This window comes from Cornus florida, unplaced genomic scaffold, assembly GCF_030987335.1.
Source record: "Cornus florida cultivar Cherokee Brave unplaced genomic scaffold, ASM3098733v1 CherokeeBrave_3.0.0_Hap2_Chr09, whole genome shotgun sequence".
Lineage (NCBI taxonomy): Eukaryota > Viridiplantae > Streptophyta > Magnoliopsida > Cornales > Cornaceae > Cornus > Cornus florida.
The window spans coordinates 89,638,692-89,657,866 of record NW_026775579.1 but is presented as its reverse complement, the minus strand read 5'-3'; the positions used below and the strand labels follow the sequence as shown (position 1 = coordinate 89,657,866).

Below are 19,175 nucleotides of genomic sequence, written 5' to 3'. Positions count from 1 at the left end.
AAACATTCGAATCAAATGTTTAGAAATTAATTTAGAACCTAAGACTCAATAAATGGATCCGAATTTAGTACCACTTATGTGGTGAGCCTAAAAGTCCATTTTCCTGATACTTCTTTCCGTACGATTGATAGGAATTGTAAGCTGGTGAAGCCCAAATAGAATACATAAGGGATGGACTAAGGCCCATATGGTTGCCTTGGGAGCGAAATAGGCTTGGATTTGATCCGAGGTCTGTAGCTCGGATTATTATTATTATTATTATTATTATTATTATTTTATTTTTTACTTCAAGATTTATCGATGGATTTGAGTCTTCCATTAACAAATAAAGTGAATTGGATCATATTATTTGAAATCCATCTCACTAATTAATTAGTTTTATTTAATTTTAGTTAATTATTTTTAATTTGACAAAAAAACTCACACACTCACTATATCCTCATGGAGACTAGACTTTCCTTATATGACCATATAAATCATATATACAAGGAGCGGATTCAGAAATTGTTAACGGGGTGGACTAATACTTCTTTGGGTAGGCTAATACTAGTAATATTTATATATATATTTTTTGGAGCTATGCTAAAATTAGGTATAGTGATTTTTTTTTGGGTACCCAAGCCCCCACTTTAAATAAAAATGAATGTAACTGTGAAATTGAATTGATGCATGGCACTATGATATAATGCCCTCCAACGGTTGTGCAAGATTTATATGTTAATTAATTAATTTTTTTTTTTATTTTTTATAATTGGGGTGTCAGGTTTTTGCTCCGACTAATTTACGGCACTCGTATAAGGCGCTTTCACACGAAATAGATAAAGTTCAAACCATGCTCGTGAACATAACTCCTCAAAAATTAGTAATCGAATTTGAGACCTAAAGTTTCTGTGAGATTCTATGACCCAAATCATTTTTAACTATGCCAATTTTTAAAATTTTATATTTATATTTAATTAGTTCTATTTTATTTATTTATTTGTTTGTTTATTGAGATCTAATTCTCTAGTCTAAAAACAGAATAAAATATGGTCAAACTTGATGTCACTTTAGTATTTGATTTCCTATGCTTTACTTGGAAGATTTGTCCTCTTTTTTGTCGTGTATCGCAATGCTGGTAGCTTCTATTATGCAAGTGCTTGGGACTGTCTTGTAGTAACCTTAAAGCACTATATTTCATTATTATTATTATTATTATTATTATTTTTATTTCTCAATGATATATACATATATGATGGTTAAAAGTGAATTATATTTTTAAAAAGGTTAATTACAATAATGCTTTCTGAGATTTGACATATTAACAATCATATACAATTTAACTTTTTTTGGGACAAAGACACCCTCTGTGATAATTTTGATCCAAACAAGTATTTAAAATGTTCGAAAAGACAAAATTGCCCTTTAATATTTAATTAATTTTATGGTAAAATATCAAAACTCATGAAAAGTCAAATTTGCCCTTATATATATACATTATATACATTATTGCCCTTATATATAGATATGTATATGTATATAGAAGAGCAGTGGGGAAGATAGAGCACCAGACGCCACCACCCTCATCAATGCCACCACACCCAATTCCCTAACTGTAATACCCCTAATTTTAAAAGGATAGTCTCGGTATTTATTTATTTATTTTTATTATATTTTTTTTAATTGTTTAATTGATTATTTGACTAATTGTTTATGTGTTTAATTGAATTAAGTGTTACTTGATTAATTGGCTACTTATCTATGTGTTATTTGTATTTTGTCTAGGTGTTATTTGTATTATTTGTTTAATTAGATTGTGTGCTTAAATGATGTATTTGATTAATGTTAATTAATTGTATATTAAATGTTTTCATTTCTTTTATTATTTTATTTTATTTTTCTTTTATGGTTATGGTTAGTGGTAATTGGACAACCAATTGGATCGCATGGACTGCTTGGATAGGAGGTTGGATGGGTATGGATAATTATCCATGGATAGTTGTATATGTATATATATAGATATATATGTATATACATATATATAAAAAGGAAAGTAATTTATTAATATTATAGTAACTTTAGTATTAATAAATAATCTGATGTATATATTTTATATATTTATATAATAAGGATATACATATATTTTATACGTAACATGTTTTAAGTTACCTTTTTAATATTATGGTAACTTTAGTATTACTAAATAATCTAATGTATATATTTTATTTAATTAATAAGGATATACATAGATTATATACGTAACATATTTTAAGTTACCTTTTTAATATTTTCATTTTTATTTTATTTTATTAAGTTGACTTGGATTGGGAAAAGGAATAGGGTTATTATTTAGCCTATAAATACACAACTATAGGTTGAAAAAGGAGTGAAAATATATCACGCAATATATTCTAGAGAGAGAGTTAGAGAGAGAAGGAGAAAGAGGGAGGAAGGAGGAGAAAACCCTTTAGAGAGAAGATCAAGGAAGAAGAAGTTTAACTTTCAATCCGAAAGTTTAAGGCAAGTTCTTCTTCTATCTCTTTCCCTTTGATTCGTGTTTCTGTACATGCCTAGGAAATTCCAGGATTTACTAAACACATAAAATTAAATAATTATGCATGTTTAATTGGATTAAAGTATAGGTTTTTGTGAAATTGGGTCATATCTGTTCTTGTGTTATAAATTAAAAAATGCATGATTTTGATTTGATTTCTGGTTTGAATTTTTATATGTTTGAATTATGTATTTTTCATATATGTGGAATGATGGAACGTAGAAACATGCCTAGGATTCCTGAACATTAAATAGGGATTAGGTTTGGGTTTAAATAAATTTAAATACACTCAATCATAACGATGTTTGCTATTTAAATGTTTACACAAACGAATGGATTTAATCTTTTAAAATGCTTTAGCAATTGAGAATAAATGTGTAGGATGAATTGGATATGGAGAATGCTTATTTGACGATATAATAAAATATCATCATGTATAAGATTCAGTTTGTGTAGGACATATGATATATGAGCTTAAATAAATAATAAGTCATTCATATTCTGTGATAACTTGATATCATATTATCATAGTTATTTTTGGAATGTTTGATGTATTTCTTTAATTATTACATCAATTGTTGGATTGTGTGGTTTAATGCACCGGTATGGGACGGTGGCATTCTAGGGACGGATTAACTTATCAGTTAAGTCCTACCTATTTTATATAAGGGAATGGATTAACTAAAATGTTAAGTCCTACTTATATTCAAGTCAGGTCAGCTGAACAAGTTGAATGACTTATAGAGGATTAATTTATTATATAAGGGAATGGATTAACTAAAATATTAAGTCCTACTTATATTCAAGTCAGGTCAGCTGAACAAGTTGAATGACTTATGGAGGATTAATTTATACTGGATAGGATGGTCACTAGATTTTATATATATAAGTATGGTGCCATGATATGAGCTTGAGTCTCAGGATCAGTGGTTAGGGTGCGTATATCGCCAGGGATGTGTAGCTAGATATAGTGTAGTTGTGTACCCTGGTAGGTCTAGGTACTCATGCCCACTATATGTGCGTTTTGCATGTTGCCTACTATTCAGGTTGAGACAACCCTATAGTCTAGTGAGGTTCCTTTAGTGTGTATATATATATATTCGGACTACTAGTTACTGTTGGATTGACTAGGATGTATACGTGTATCGGATCTCTGCTTGGACTGTAGTAGAGTAGAACTTGTTTGTGGGCCTGACCCACCATTGTTTTTCAGGTGTTCGTCACGAGTAGAGGTTGTTCGTGCTGAGCGGGGATCAATCTACTTCATTCTTCCGATGTTACATAGGAGTTCCTTTATGATTCAGTTTCCTGTTTTAGAATACTGTCATTTGTTTAGTTTGGATTTTCTAGGGGTCCACACAGTATGGATTCCCGAGTTGTATTTTGGAGGATCAGTTTTATCAGAAGACTTTATTAATTAATGGAAATATATTATGAGGTTTATTATTAGATTATCATTTTAGTTTCTTGTCAGCATTTTATTTATTCTTCTTTATTCTTTTGTACTCTGTGTTCGTTTATTATCAATTTGTTTTGATATCCTCGGGTATTCGGGCGTGGGCCTGGCCAACCCACATTCGAAAATTCGGGGGTATCACAGTTGGTATCAGAGTACTCCAGGTTCAAGTGTCCTTAGGAGTGTCTTTCGTTATGTGACTTCCGCGTTGCGTCTCTTAAAACTTAGAGCTCATATTAGGATTCGTTATACTCTATTTACGGTTCGTTAGGAGGAGCTGATGTCAATTAGATTCTGTAGTTACAGAATGGTTGGCATTAGGAGGAGGATTGGGTTCAAGGCGAAAGCAATAAAAACCCAAAGAAGTAAAGGAGTAAGTTATCGATTTCATTGCCCGAAAGCAGAGTTAAGGATTGACGGTTTAGGTTCGTTTGGCGTTACTTTAAAAGTATAAGCCAATGAATGATTTAGGTGTACGTGATAGGTCACCGCATATCGGGACCAATACGATTTCAGTTGATCTCAAAAAGGAGACAAGCGAAGAGTAGGTGCCGAAGAGGATCCTAATGGAGGAGATTTATGTGCATTCAGTAGAGAGGGTACTAAATCTTGAAGATGGATGATCGCACGAGGTGATCTGAATTACTAATAGTATAGCGAATGTTATTAGTTGAATTAGGGTTGATCAATCTACAAATAATTAAGCTTTTTATCATCTCTAAAAGAGGTATATAAGAAGTATTGTTCAGGAGTTTAGGGATCGGATGTGTTCTTATCAGAACGAAATACATAATTTTTAAATCACATACAAAAAGGCATATGGATTATGTTGTGACGTTCTAATTCACTTTATAAAGCCAAGTTAGATAGTTTACATTCCGTGTATAGGGAGGATGAGGGTTAAGCCCTTAGTATTTGCTTAGACTAACAAATGTTGCTTTTAAGCTATGTTTTAAAGGATATGTTTCGAGGTTGAATGATTATTTACAAAACTATAAAAGGAAATTTTGAAACAATCTAGTAAGGTTGATTTCAAAGGAGACTTTCTTTTCTAGAAAGAACGATGTCCTAAGTAGGAGTATATTTTGTTCTGTTGTGTTTATCATACGTGCTTTATGTTATTATTTTTATTTTTTTTATTATTATTTTTTTTGTTAATTACTCGGGATTTGGTATGTGGTTTAGTTGGGGACATAAGTGTGTGATCAATCAATTATTGTTTTAATAACATGGAGTCATAACGCTATTTACGCTAAATTTGTGAGCATACGGTCATAGGATTTGGTAGATACACATAAATCTAACCAATCTATTGGACCTGGACATGTGTCATTATGGTGCGTTTTGGGATGGGATAATTAAACCATCACTACGAGTCAAACAATCTAGAACGATTAATTTGATATACTTTACGTTAGGTGTGGATTCGTATCATATTACAACGCCATGATATTGGTGATTGTTAATGTTTCGGTATGCGTGAGGTAGTGGTAAATAAAGATCACTAAAACGCCATGATGATATATCAGAGGTGCTGGATTTGCTGAACATCTTTTTGAAAATTTTAGAAGTTGTTACCAAGTCGGAAGGAGGATTTAGTACTGGATTAAGTACTTATTGGAATGACACCGAGTGAGGATAGGAGACTGAATAAATATTCAGCACTAAATTCTTAATCAAGAATTTATTCAAGAGGGTGTGTCATTAGGAGGAATTTACCGGTGTTGCACATGGAAGAGGAAGCTAAGTATTTTTATTTCCATAAATAATATGGAATTATTTTTTTAGTCACAATTTGCAACAAATAGTTGTTGCAAGGAAATTGATGACTTATGTGCAGGATGGAAAGATTTCATATTCTTTTGAAGTTAGACAAAGAAGTTGGATTGACACTAACTTGTCTTAAAGAAGCAGGGTGTGTCAAAGATAAGATGGTAAGACCAAACACCTATATAAAGATGAGGTGCATGGTATATATGGAAAGGTCGTAGTTTGTTGACTTTTGTTGAGTTAAAGTCATAGTTGACTATTGATAAATGGAATTACCGATTGACTTTCAATATCGGTAAGTTTCTCACAGATCAGTAGTGGATAGATTTAGTTGCAGAATTCGCTTTTGAAGATGCTCCAATTTAAATAATGGGTACAGACGAAAACTGGTGGTACTGGATTAACAGTACTTTCTGCAGATAAATTGGATGGAGGATGCAAAGACTGAGTTTCACAACTCTTAGTACTTTATTCACCCTAGTAGAAACATGATGCTTCACAGTATGAAGCAGATGTTTGGAGGACAGGCAGGAAGAGGAATATAGTGTTTTTTCTCTAAGTCTAATATTTATTAAATAGTAGAGATGAACCATCAGAGATCACTGGATTCTTGCAGCTATTTTCTATACTGAAGTGGAAATGACAGAGCATTTTCACGGATTTAGTTAAGGGATTGCTGATTTGATGCAAGGGTCAGGATTCTAGATGGGATATTGGTTGACTGATAAAATTAAATCAGTTTCATTTTATCTATTTTGATCGAGCTGGTAAGATATCAGTTCATACGAATATAACGGATCACGAGATGGTTTAGATAGATAGAAGTGGTAATTCACACTTTATATCAAGTTCCGTCTGGTGGAAGCAATTATGGAAGTGGATGCTCTTAACAAATGATAGAATATTTAAATCTTTCGACTAGTTGTTGAGTTATTAGATGCATTTATAGCAGGTGTAATAATAACACTTGTTATTACTACGGTAGTTGAGGAGTTCAATTTTGAATATCGGAGCTAACCCTCGAGAAGGTGTTACCTTACTCAGATGGAGTTTAAGGTACTGGAGGAGGAGTTAGTAGTTTCTATAAATAGTGATATGACGGTCGAGCGACTGAGATGGAAATTTATAATTTTTTTTTGGTACACCCAGACGGTTAGAAGGTACATCACGACATCAAATATCGGTTTTGGTGAACAGGTACGGATAGGGACGTGTCTATAATTGCCCTAAGTGTAAAACCTGCTACAAAGGGGGAAAGTTGATCATTAGATATCATAGGAATCTTTAGCCACTTCCTATACCAAATATGGAAGTTGAACTAAACAGGAGTGATAGTCGGTGGGAATGATCGACATTGATTTGGAATTTCAATTTTCCATATGGAATCCGAGTGGTGGATTGAGAAAGATTGCTTGAGGACATAAATTTGAGTGATGCTTATTTTAGAACTTCATAGTAGTTTTATAGTTCAGTGATAGTGGTGTTATAGCATGTGGATGTCCATATTAGTGGATGCAAAGTGCTATTTCGAAGGAGCTTTATGAAGATTTTAGAGTAGCAGCTCTACTTCATAAATATAGACGGGGGAATTAATCGAGAGATTAAATTAGACCATAAAGGATATGTTTGAGGCGTATATCCTAGATTTTCATGGACTGTTGGAAGAATTTACTTCACTTGTCGGAATTTTGTCTGTGATATTGTGGCACAAGGAGGTTAGTGTGACAACTTTGGAGGTTTTGTATCTTTCTCAATGCATACCTCTCATTTGTTGGTTGGAAATGGAAGTAAGGGTTGTACAATTAGACCTTGACTTCATTTAAAAATATGTCAGAAATAGATACTGCCCTTTATATTGAACTGCGCGCGGTTGGGAAGCAACAGTAGGATGTTGTAAATAGTTGAACTCGTATACTAGAGTTTTTCTATCAGGGAGTAGTTTGCTCGTTCTGTTTTCTATGTAGGAAGAAAGACGATTTTTGGAGAAATGTCAATTTTACTTATTACATTGACTTTTACACGATTGTGTTTCGCAATTGAGGCAGTCACCTCTGAATTAGCGTTACCAAATTATTAGCGCTGGGTGCATAGGAGTTTGTGCGTATATTCTATGGCACTTGGAGGTATGTAGATCATTCCCTTGTCGACATAGGAGGATTACGTTGTTATTTGATACGACCTACACATTGTATGATTATTGTGTTTCTTAAAATATAGGAACTCTGTATACCACTGGGTATATTAGAGTTAAGTGGAGCCCTTATAGTGAGGTTGCGTCTATTTGGGAATATGATGATGTTTTTCGCTCACAGTTTCCAAACATAATAGAAGAAAGTAAGGGCGAATTCCGAGGACGGAATTCCTTTTATTAGGGGGGAAGAATGTAATACCCCTAATTTTAAAAGGATAGTCTCGGTATTTATTTATTTATTTTTATTATATTTTTTTTAATTGTTTAATTGATTATTTGACTAATTGTTTATGTGTTTAATTGAATTAAGTGTTACTTGATTAATTGGCTACTTATCTATGTGTTATTTGTATTTTGTCTAGGTGTTATTTGTATTATTTGTTTAATTAGATTGTGTGCTTAAATGATGTATTTGATTAATGTTAATTAATTGTATATTAAATGTTTTCATTTCTTTTATTATTTTATTTTATTTTTCTTTTATGGTTATGGTTAGTGGTAATTGGACAACCAATTGGATCGCATGGACTGCTTGGATAGGAGGTTGGATGGGTATGGATAATTATCCATGGATAGTTGTATATGTATATATATAGATATATATGTATATACATATATGTAAAAAGGAAAGTAATTTATTAATATTATAGTAACTTTAGTATTAATAAATAATCTGATGTATATATTTTATATATTTATATAATAAGGATATACATATATTTTATACGTAACATGTTTTAAGTTACCTTTTTAATATTATGGTAACTTTAGTATTACTAAATAATCTAATGTATATATTTTATTTAATTAATAAGGATATACATAGATTATATACGTAACATATTTTAAGTTACCTTTTTAATATTTTCATTTTTATTTTATTTTATTAAGTTGACTTGGATTGGGAAAAGGAATAGGGTTATTATTTAGCCTATAAATACACAACTATAGGTTGAAAAAGGAGTGAAAATATATCACGCAATATATTCTAGAGAGAGAGTTAGAGAGAGAAGGAGAAAGAGGGAGGAAGGAGGAGAAAACCCTTTAGAGAGAAGATCAAGGAAGAAGAAGTTTAACTTTCAATCCGAAAGTTTAAGGCAAGTTCTTCTTCTATCTCTTTCCCTTTGATTCGTGTTTCTGTACATGCCTAGGAAATTCCAAGATTTACTAAACACATAAAATTAAATAATTATGCATGTTTAATTGGATTAAAGTATAGGTTTTTGTGAAATTGGGTCATATCTGTTCTTGTGTTATAAATTAAAAAATGCATGATTTTGATTTGATTTCTGGTGTGAATTTTTATATGTTTGAATTATGTATTTTTCATATATGTGGAATGATGGAACGTAGAAACATGCCTAGGATTCCTGAACATTAAATAGGGATTAGGTTTGGGTTTAAATAAATTTAAATACACTCAATCATAACGATGCTTGCTATTTAAATGTTTACACAAACGAATGGATTTAATCTTTTAAAATGCTTTAGCAATTGAGAATAAATGTGTAGGATGAATTGGATATGGAGAATGCTTATTTGACGATATAATAAAATATCATCATGTATAAGATTCAGTTTGTGTAGGACATATGATATATGAGCTTAAATAAATAATAAGTCATTCATATTCTGTGATAACTTGATATCATATTATCATAGTTATTTTTGGAATGTTTGATGTATTTCTTTAATTATTACATCAATTGTTGGATTGTGTGGTTTAATGCACCGGTATGGGACGGTGGCATTCTAGGGACGGATTAACTTATCAGTTAAGTCCTACCTATTTTATATAAGGGAATGGATTAACTAAAATGTTAAGTCCTACTTATATTCAAGTCAGGTCAGCTGAACAAGTTGAATGACTTATAGAGGATTAATTTATTATATAAGGGAATGGATTAACTAAAATATTAAGTCCTACTTATATTCAAGTCAGGTCAGCTGAACAAGTTGAATGACTTATGGAGGATTAATTTATACTGGATAGGATGGTCACTAGATTTTATATATATAAGTATGGTGCCATGATATGAGCTTGAGTCTCAGGATCAGTGGTTAGGGTGCGTATATCGCCAGGGATGTGTAGCTAGATATAGTGTAGTTGTGTACCCTGGTAGGTCTAGGTACTCATGCCCACTATATGTGCGTTTTGCATGTTGCCTACTATTCAGGTTGAGACAACCCTATAGTCTAGTGAGGTTCCTTTAGTGTGTATATATATATATACGGACTACTAGTTACTGTTGTATTGACTAGGGTGTATACGTGTATCGGATCTCTGCTTGGACTGTAGTAGAGTAGAACTTGTTTGTGGGCCTGACCCACCATTGTTTTTCAGGTGTTCGTCACGAGTAGAGGTTGTTCGTGCTGAGCGGGGATCAATCTACTTCATTCTTCCGATGTTACATAGGAGTTCCTTTATGATTCAGTTTCCTGTTTTAGAATACTGTCATTTGTTTAGTTTGGATTTTCTAGGGGTCCACACAGTATGGATTCCCGAGTTGTATTTTGGAGGATCAGTTTTATCAGAAGACTTTATTAATTAATGGAAATATATTATGAGGTTTATTATTAGATTATCATTTTAGTTTCTTGTCAGCATTTTATTTATTCTTCTTTATTCTTTTGTAGTCTGTGTTCGTTTATTATCAATTTGTTTTGATATCTTCGGGTATTCGAGCGTGGGCCTGGCCAACCCACATTCGGAAATTCGGGGGTATCACACTAACCTCCGCCCGCCACCTAATTGAAGACAACCCAAGAAAAAACCCACCCCTTCGATTTCACCCACCACTGCCTAGGTTTCCAATCAAACCCCAATTGATTAGTGGCCATCAGAAACTCTTGGTCCGCCGCCAGCGACGACAGATCCTTCTGTCCTTCCTCCCAACGACCACAAAGGCTTTCACATCTCCAATCAAAATCAACCGAATCACCACTCACCACCACCGACACCGCTGTTGTCGTCAATTTCGCCGCCGTGGATCGTCAATGGAGATGATCCATCTTGGCCACTGGTAAGGTAGATGAGGGCATGTGAATCCGCTTGTCCAACGGATTTCTTGATACAATAAAATGTTTTCAACAACAAGTGGAAGCTACGACTTACACCATCTCTCGTCAACCACGGTGCCGTTACCGCCACCATCTCTCTGCACCCACTGCCACAGCCACCATCTCTCTGCACCCACTACCACAACCACAGCCACCACCACCGTCCACAACTATGGCTACAAAACCACCCCCAAATTTTTCTTCTTCCCTTTCTTGCACACACGCACACACATATACATAGAGAATTGAAATTGCTTCTTCCCTTTCTTGCGCGCGCACACACATAGATACACAAACAAATTGCGTTTCTTCCCTCTTTTGCACACACACATACATAGATACATATACATAGACACACCCACATAAGCATACCCACCCGAAATTGCACAGAAATTGGGGATTTGTAATTTCTCCATCAAAATGAAGACAAATAATTGAAATCGCCACCACTGCAACCACATATCTAAGCGCAAACGAGCCGCCACCGCTGAGGACGATGACGATGACTTAACCTTCCTCGACCTCTCCCTCATCAAAGCTATTGACAGATCCCAAAATGGCATCGTAGGGCTGTGATATCTCTCTTTCCATTTTGTATTTTGTGATATTTGGTAGCTCTATTTCGAGCACCATGGTGGTGGGTCTGGTGGCGGTATGGCTGTGAAATGGGTGGTGGCGGGTGTGAATTGGTCGTGGTGGTTGTTGGTTAGGTTACTAAGGTATTTTGATCAATTAAAAAGAATTGTATTGTATAAATTGGTAATTGAATGTGTCAAAGGACAATAATGTCAATTCACCATATGTAATGACCATTGGGGTGTTTTTGTTAATTTTATTAAACTTAAGGAGGTGTCTTTGTTCAAAAAATGACTAACTTGTATATGGCTGTCATTATAGCAAACCTCAGGGAGTGTCATTGTAATTAACCCTTTTTAAAAAAACAAAATTCTAATGCTTTAGCCTCATATATATTCCTGTTTAGAGGCAGATGATCTAACAATAATTTGTCATTTTTTTTAAGTCATAGAGGTAAGTTAATTATTATTGCAATTTTGAGTAACTGTGATATATATTTTTTTAATTGATAATCACACACACATATCTGCACTGAAGTTCAAAGTCCTGATCTTCCTTTAAAAAATAAGAATCTGATACCGCTAACAACTGACCTTTTGATAATTAATTATAATAATATATCATACAAAAAATGATGATAATGTTTTTTACGCTTAATTACCAAAAAAATTGATCTTGTTTACTATGGATGATAACAATACTAATGCTACTAGGAATAAGGAATATATAAGAGACTTGGAACCCATTCACGAGGATCGGTCAAAAGAGAGCCATGAATTCAAATATGATCGAATATATTTTACAATCTAGGCATCCTAATCTATACATAACTTCTGTGGTCGATATATATATATATATATAGATGGTCCAAATTATTGTTAGAAATATTGTTTTATATGTTTATTTCTTTATTTTTTGCTTTCTGACCATTCAAACCAATCATAACCTGTTGATAAAGAATATACATGGCCGGTTCACAATCTGATACGATTTTCAAATGTAGGGGGTGCATCATCTCCATATAATTACGTTATCATTTTGACTTTGCAATAACAAGAAGGAACTGTAATAAATGGATCTTCTGCCTTGGTCCTGTATAAATCATGCACCTCACTTCGCAATAATGCAAGAGATACATGAAAAAATAATAGTGCAAAAGATACATGAAACACCATATAATATAGTTGCAGCATAAAATGATATAATTAATATAGCAATTTATTATTAACGGGTCAATGACCTAGCGGTAATAGTTTCTTACTTTTCAAAGGGAGGTCATGGTTTAAATTTTAAAAGAGACAAATGTATGTGAATACTAACTAAAAATATATATATATAGCAACTTATTATATAATTGTGCAAGAGATACATAAAAGACAACATAATATAGTTCTTGCATAAGTTATGTAAATTACTTGTTGTCATTGTGCAGTCACTATATATAATCGTGCCAAAAATAGATAAAATGCAATGTAATGTGTTGTTGCATAAACTATCTAATATAGTTTTAAGGGTTTAGTAAGGTGGTCGCTTATGCTAAAAAATTATTTAAGAGATTATCTATATTTTTTGTTAAAATCTTAAAAAGGTTCTCACTCAATTTTAATAATACCCCACTATATATTGTTGTTGTTGTTGTTTAAGACCACCCTCTTGCTAATTATTTATTGTATAAATAATATAAAATTATTATATAAACAATGTAAATTATTGCATATGTAATGACACATAGTAGAATCCGAGTTCGGGATTATAAGCTCTCGTGTAAGAGCAGTTCCCTTTTTCTTTTCTTCTTTGTGATAGATTATATCTAATATTTTGAGCTTGCAAATGCCTCACATTTTCGTAACACGTACCAACATGTTACATATGCATATCTGTAAAATATGAATTCAAGTAGGTTTTTTTTTATTTAAAAAAATTAAAGCCTATTTTTCTTTTTATATATACACACACACACATCCCTCTTATATGGTGTGAGAGAATAATGCATTGTGATCAATCATATGAGAATGCAAGCAGATTATGTTTTTTTTTTTTTGAAAAAAAAAAAAATGATTTGGAGTTTGAATTCAGACACTCCCAGCACTCACAAACAGTGGGTGTTGTGGTAGAACCTACAACCATTTTGTGAGTGTTTGAAGAGCTGGAATTTGGACTCACCATCACCATTTTTTTTATTTTTTATTTATTTTTAAATTAAAGTATTTTACAGGGTGTGAGATATGAAGGCATTTGATAATTGATTGATAAAAATAAAAAATAAAAAAATTGATTGATGAGTATTGAGATAAACAAACAAGACAAGCAAGCATGAATGATGTCTACATTATTTACCAACAACATCACATGCTGCCCATATCCCATTCACATGTTTGTTTGGTTGCTCTCTCACGTATGTCACTTATCCCCAATACTTGTTCTTTTTGTGGTGGTGGGCAACGCCCTTGCAAATTTTATGGTATTATGTCATAATCATTAGGTAGGTTTGTCCATGTACATAAAGTTGAAATTTTGACCCTACATATTTAATTGCATCTGAAACTATGAAATACAAATAATAATTCTGAAAAAAAAAATAAAAAACAATAATTGAAGAAGAATTACTCCATTAATTCAAAATTATAGAATTTATAATTAGAGGTTTTGTTTTTATAATAACAAAAAATATATATAAATTAATCTCGAAAAGGCATACAATAATATTCAATTGATATTTACATTTATTTTTTTAAAACCCGTCATTACTCTTTTATTAAGTCCAATTATGATTATTATTTTTTTCGGTCATTTTTCTATTAGTAAGGCAAATTAAGAGTTTTCTTACCACTCACTCACTTAATTCAATGTTATAAGAATTTCAATATCTAAAATTGAAAAGATTTAACATAAAATTTTCAACAACACTAATAAATCCTTCATCGAAGTTTACGAGTTTACGAAATTAAGAAACAACTGTATCAATCGATTGGGTATTCAAAAAAAATTTCTCCAGAGAAGGGCAAAAATAGTACATATATCAATACATTAAATTTGTAAACACTTCACAGTCTATACAAATTTACAAACCCTTCCCTTTCAAAAATGATACATACATAATCTGATGGCTATATATAAATATATGAACTACAAATAATTACGATCTATTTCCGCCTGCCGTACAAATAAACGGAAGCAGAGGAGCCGGCTCGTAGCAGAACGGAGCCGCCGGGTGCTGCCATTTCTGGAACACCATCGGCTTCTCTGGCTCCATCACACGATGATTAATCTGTTCCTTCTTCGATTCCTCCTTGTTTGCAGTCGAAGATCTCATCTCCATCGTCCGATCTTTTGATTTTGGGGACGAAGGCGATGTGACCAACGGTGATAAGAGAGGGATGGCGATATTCCAATCAGAAGCAGGGGAGATCTGTATCGACGCCGGTGCCCGCCGTTGAAGGCGGCTAGACTGGCGCCTGCTGCCGGAGGATCTTCTCTGCGTGTCAGCCATAAATTAGAGAGAGAAAATAGGTGTGCGTATAGGTAAGATCTGTGATATAATTATAGAACAGAGAAAGATGCGTTCGAGTGGTGGATGTGCTTGAGAGAGAGAGAGGACCGGGGGTGTGTGTTGCGATAACAAAGAATGGGGGCTCTGTTGTGGTGTTATATATAATGGGCGTGTTTAGGGGAAAACAGTCAAAGAGTGCGCAAAGGCTGTACACGGCTTGGCTACTTTTAGAGCTGTTATTGATACAACCTCCAACTTGTCTTGTGAATTGACCATATTACTCTCTCTCTCTCTCTCTCTCTCTCTATATTTTTCACTTTCTAAAATCAAATACTCCTCTTATAAATTGACCAAAATTACTCTCTCTCTCTCCCTCTCTCCTATTATTATTATTATTATTATTATTATTTCTTTCGTTTCATTATATATACTAATATCTATATATATATATATTTTATTTTTACGCCTTCATTGAAAAGACAAAGTATTATTCCCTCCGTCCCTAATTAGTTGTTTTTCATGTTCCAAATTAGTTTTCCTCTTTGAAAAATCAAAAACATCTTTTCATTATATTTCCATCATTATTCTTTATCTTTTTTAAAAATTTCAAACTTTGTAACTATATATATTTAAATTAAAAAGAACAATTTGATAATTTTAAAAGGGAACAATGCATTAATTGCATATCCCCTTAAAAACTCCAATTTCTAAACATGAATTTCTATTTAGGGACATGGGTATTATTTTTTTTAGTAACATTACAATTTAACTTTCTTATATTAAACTTATAAAATGTAAACCATTGCATCTATATGAACCCACTATGAATAAATTTGATAATTCATTTACTATTAATAAAATTAAAAAAATTACTAAAATTATCATCATAAAAAATTAGATTTCTTAAAAGAGACATTTTTTTTGGACTAAAGAAGTATTATTTTGACCCTCTCTCGCATATTAATCGGAATCCCGTGTGTTTGGCATGTAGATTGATTGTGTAATATTACATTGTATCAAAGCAAATGCATAAAAAAGTTATTGCTACATATGTGACTTGAAATTATTGCATATATTATTTGAATTGTTGCATAAAAGATGTACTGGCAATGCCCAAAAAGAAAATAGCGTAGCAAAAAAAGCTAAAATCATAAAGTCGAGATGTATAAATCAAATGAAATGTTCTTTTATTTTTATTTTAGTGAGTAAAATAACTTAGTTACAAATAGTTTTGGAGTCTTTGATTTATTAAGAAGTATGGAGGGAGGATGTATATCCACCGAAAAAAATATGAAATATATTATTTTTTATGAAGTGCATATGTAATTGTTTATTTATTTATTTTTATGGTGCATAATTTAAAATAGTAAATAAATATCACGGCCCAATAGTGTTCAATTTTGAAATTAAAAACGTTTGAATGTTCATTTATTAAATATTTATTAACCGCGTTGCAAATTGGTTACTGGTAGGTTCATTATAAAGATGAAAGGATAAAAACGGAAACCCAACTGCGTAATTATCAGTCCAACCAGAGTTCCAGCCAAGCCAACTACTTTATAGCCCAAAAGCCTGATCGTGTCAGTGTCAAAAACCTAAAGTAATGAGTTTGATGCGTCTTTGACGACCTTATAACGGAAAACCGACACTCTTTACTCGCCACCACTCGTTTTTGACCGAAGAAAGTAGATGCTTCAAACGGACGTTATTGTCGATGTGTCAACACGTGATTCTCTATCCCTCTTCGATGTTAAATCTTTTTTAAGTTGAGAATGGACGGTTTAGATCCAATTACGTGGTCCGTAAAGATCAACCAACAAGAGGTGCATCGTGCATGACACACGCTAGGGGCTTAGATTTCTTATCTCTATTGTCTGGTTCTGACTTTTGGTACCACGTTTCCAACCACAAGATGTTCCATTTTTGTCAAAGAATGGTAGTCAAGGATATAGTTGTCATTTTCACGAGAACGTTCGGATCCGAGACGTTTTGTTGCTTAGTCAAATATACACTGATGAACTATCTTTGACTATATCAATCAGGAGTTAGGATTACCGCGGAATTGAAAACCAACGATATACCAAAAACATTAGGAAAAATTATATAAAAGTGGATTTTAGGAGGTCTTGTTGGGTTCAAAGTTAATATTTTTAAAGTCATTAATCTTGATCAAAGTCTGATAATGAATATAAAAAGAGTAGTGATATTCACACCCATAACTTGAAGTGAATTGCTTAACTCAATAATTTTTAATTAATTAATTATATCAAATAAAACTAGATTGAGAGTTTTAATTTCTTATTTGTTGCATAATTGACCAATTAAAAGAGTAAGTCTAACAATTCACTACTATCATTTGGTGCAAGAATTATTTTTCATATAAAAAATGGGGTGAATGTAATCTTCATGTATTGATTTTAAGTGTATAATTTTTTTAGCTTTTTTCAATAAAGCCTATTGTTTAATTTTTTTACCAAAGAATCTCCCTAAATTATCGGAGGGGATATAAGAGTGAATATTTGGACCAAAATGTTCTTTTATTTAAATTCTAATTTTTCGAACTTCAAAAATTCAAATCTCACAAATCGTACATTTCGAAATTATAAATAATATATGTACGAAAATCTTATAAAATAAGGACTCTAGGAATATAAGATTTGTATAACAAACCTCCATAACCAGAGAGACATAGCAATCTAAAATCTGCTCTAGCAATCTTATTTTATTTTATTTTATTTTTTAAAAATATTCGGGATATTTGCAAGAAAATTTTCAGACTTCTTCATTTACATATGGAGCATAATATATAAAAAAACTAGCCCCAAAAAATATCGATTTCATGAAATATCATATTTTGCGTTAAAGTATTTTTATTTTTATTTTTATAGACTCTCTATTTAAAAATAAATCAAAATGAATATTTGGTCTCTGTCGGGGCTAATTTTTTTTATATGTTATGCTCCATATGTAAATGAATAATTCTAAAAATTTTCTTACAAATAACCCAAGTATTTTTTAAAATAAAAAATAAAATAACATTGTTGCGGTAGATTTTTAGATTACTTATTTCTCTTTGGCTATAATGTTTGTTGAATAAATATTATATTTCTAGAATCCTTCTTTTATAAATTTTCCATGTGAGATATAAATTTTTGAAGTTTGGAAGAATTATAATTTAAATAAAAGGGCATTTTGGTCTAAGTATAAGTTCTTTTACCCCTCAGATAGCTTAAGGGTTCTTTAGTAAAAAAAATAGACAATGGGGTTTATTGAAAAAAGTTACAAGTCGAAGAGGGTATTATGTACTTTGCCCTAAAGTTTAATATTGTATTTTAATGATTTAAATAGGTTAATTCAGAATGGTTGAGGTGTTATAGTTCAAGTTGACAAATTTGGATACAATTGGATCACACTTTCCTTAAATCATATGCAGTTATTTTTATTGCAAACATGAAGGGGTACGATGACCCTCTATATATTAATCATAATTATGTTGTAATATAAACAAGTGATACAAATTGCCAAATTGGAGTAATAGAACAAAAAGGGAATATATCAACTTGATAATAAATGTTGTAAGAGTATCTGTATGATTTAGACATCATATCCGCTCCTTATGCTGAAGGATTCCACTATGGATAATAGATATCTGCTTATGAAAAAGGGATATGATTCAGTCAACACACCAAGTTTTTGGAGCTTGCTGTTATAAATGTCACTCTAGATGGTTTAGATGTGTATAATTTTTATTTTTCAAAATTCTATCCATAAATATACAAGTACATATTTACAATCTCTTTATTCTTCTACAATCTTCTATAATCTACTTGTATAGACATCTTATGGATGGTTTAGATGTGTTATAATTTTTACTTTTTAAAATTCTACCCATAAATATATACATATTTACAACCTCTTTATTCTTCTACAATCTTTTCCAATTTACCAATTTAATCCTACCATTCTTATATAATCCATCTATTCCATACTTCTTTATTAGACTTTTATATTATTGGAATGAATAGCAAAAAATTATTATTGAAATGAAAATATAAATGCATAAGAGAAGAAAAATAGTATATGTGAGGTCAGATTTTTA

General features: G+C 31.8%; 1 protein-coding gene across 1 annotated transcript; it reads right to left on the bottom strand.

Annotated features, from left to right (window-relative positions):
- Positions 1–14,530: 14,530 nt before the first annotated feature.
- LOC132275028 (uncharacterized protein At4g14450, chloroplastic-like) lies at positions 14,531–15,225 on the bottom strand. The gene has a single exon (XM_059776406.1). The coding sequence runs from the start codon at positions 15,074–15,076 to the stop codon at positions 14,723–14,725; it is 354 nt and encodes a 117-aa protein (XP_059632389.1). The 5' UTR covers positions 15,077–15,225; the 3' UTR covers positions 14,531–14,722.
- Between the last annotated feature and the right edge of the window lie 3,950 nt (positions 15,226–19,175).

What these genes read in the sequence shown, in the direction of transcription:
- LOC132275028 (XM_059776406.1), bottom strand. Translation starts at nt 15,076, where the DNA reads ATGGCTGACACGCAGAGAAGATCCTCCGGCAGCAGGCGCCAGTCTAGC.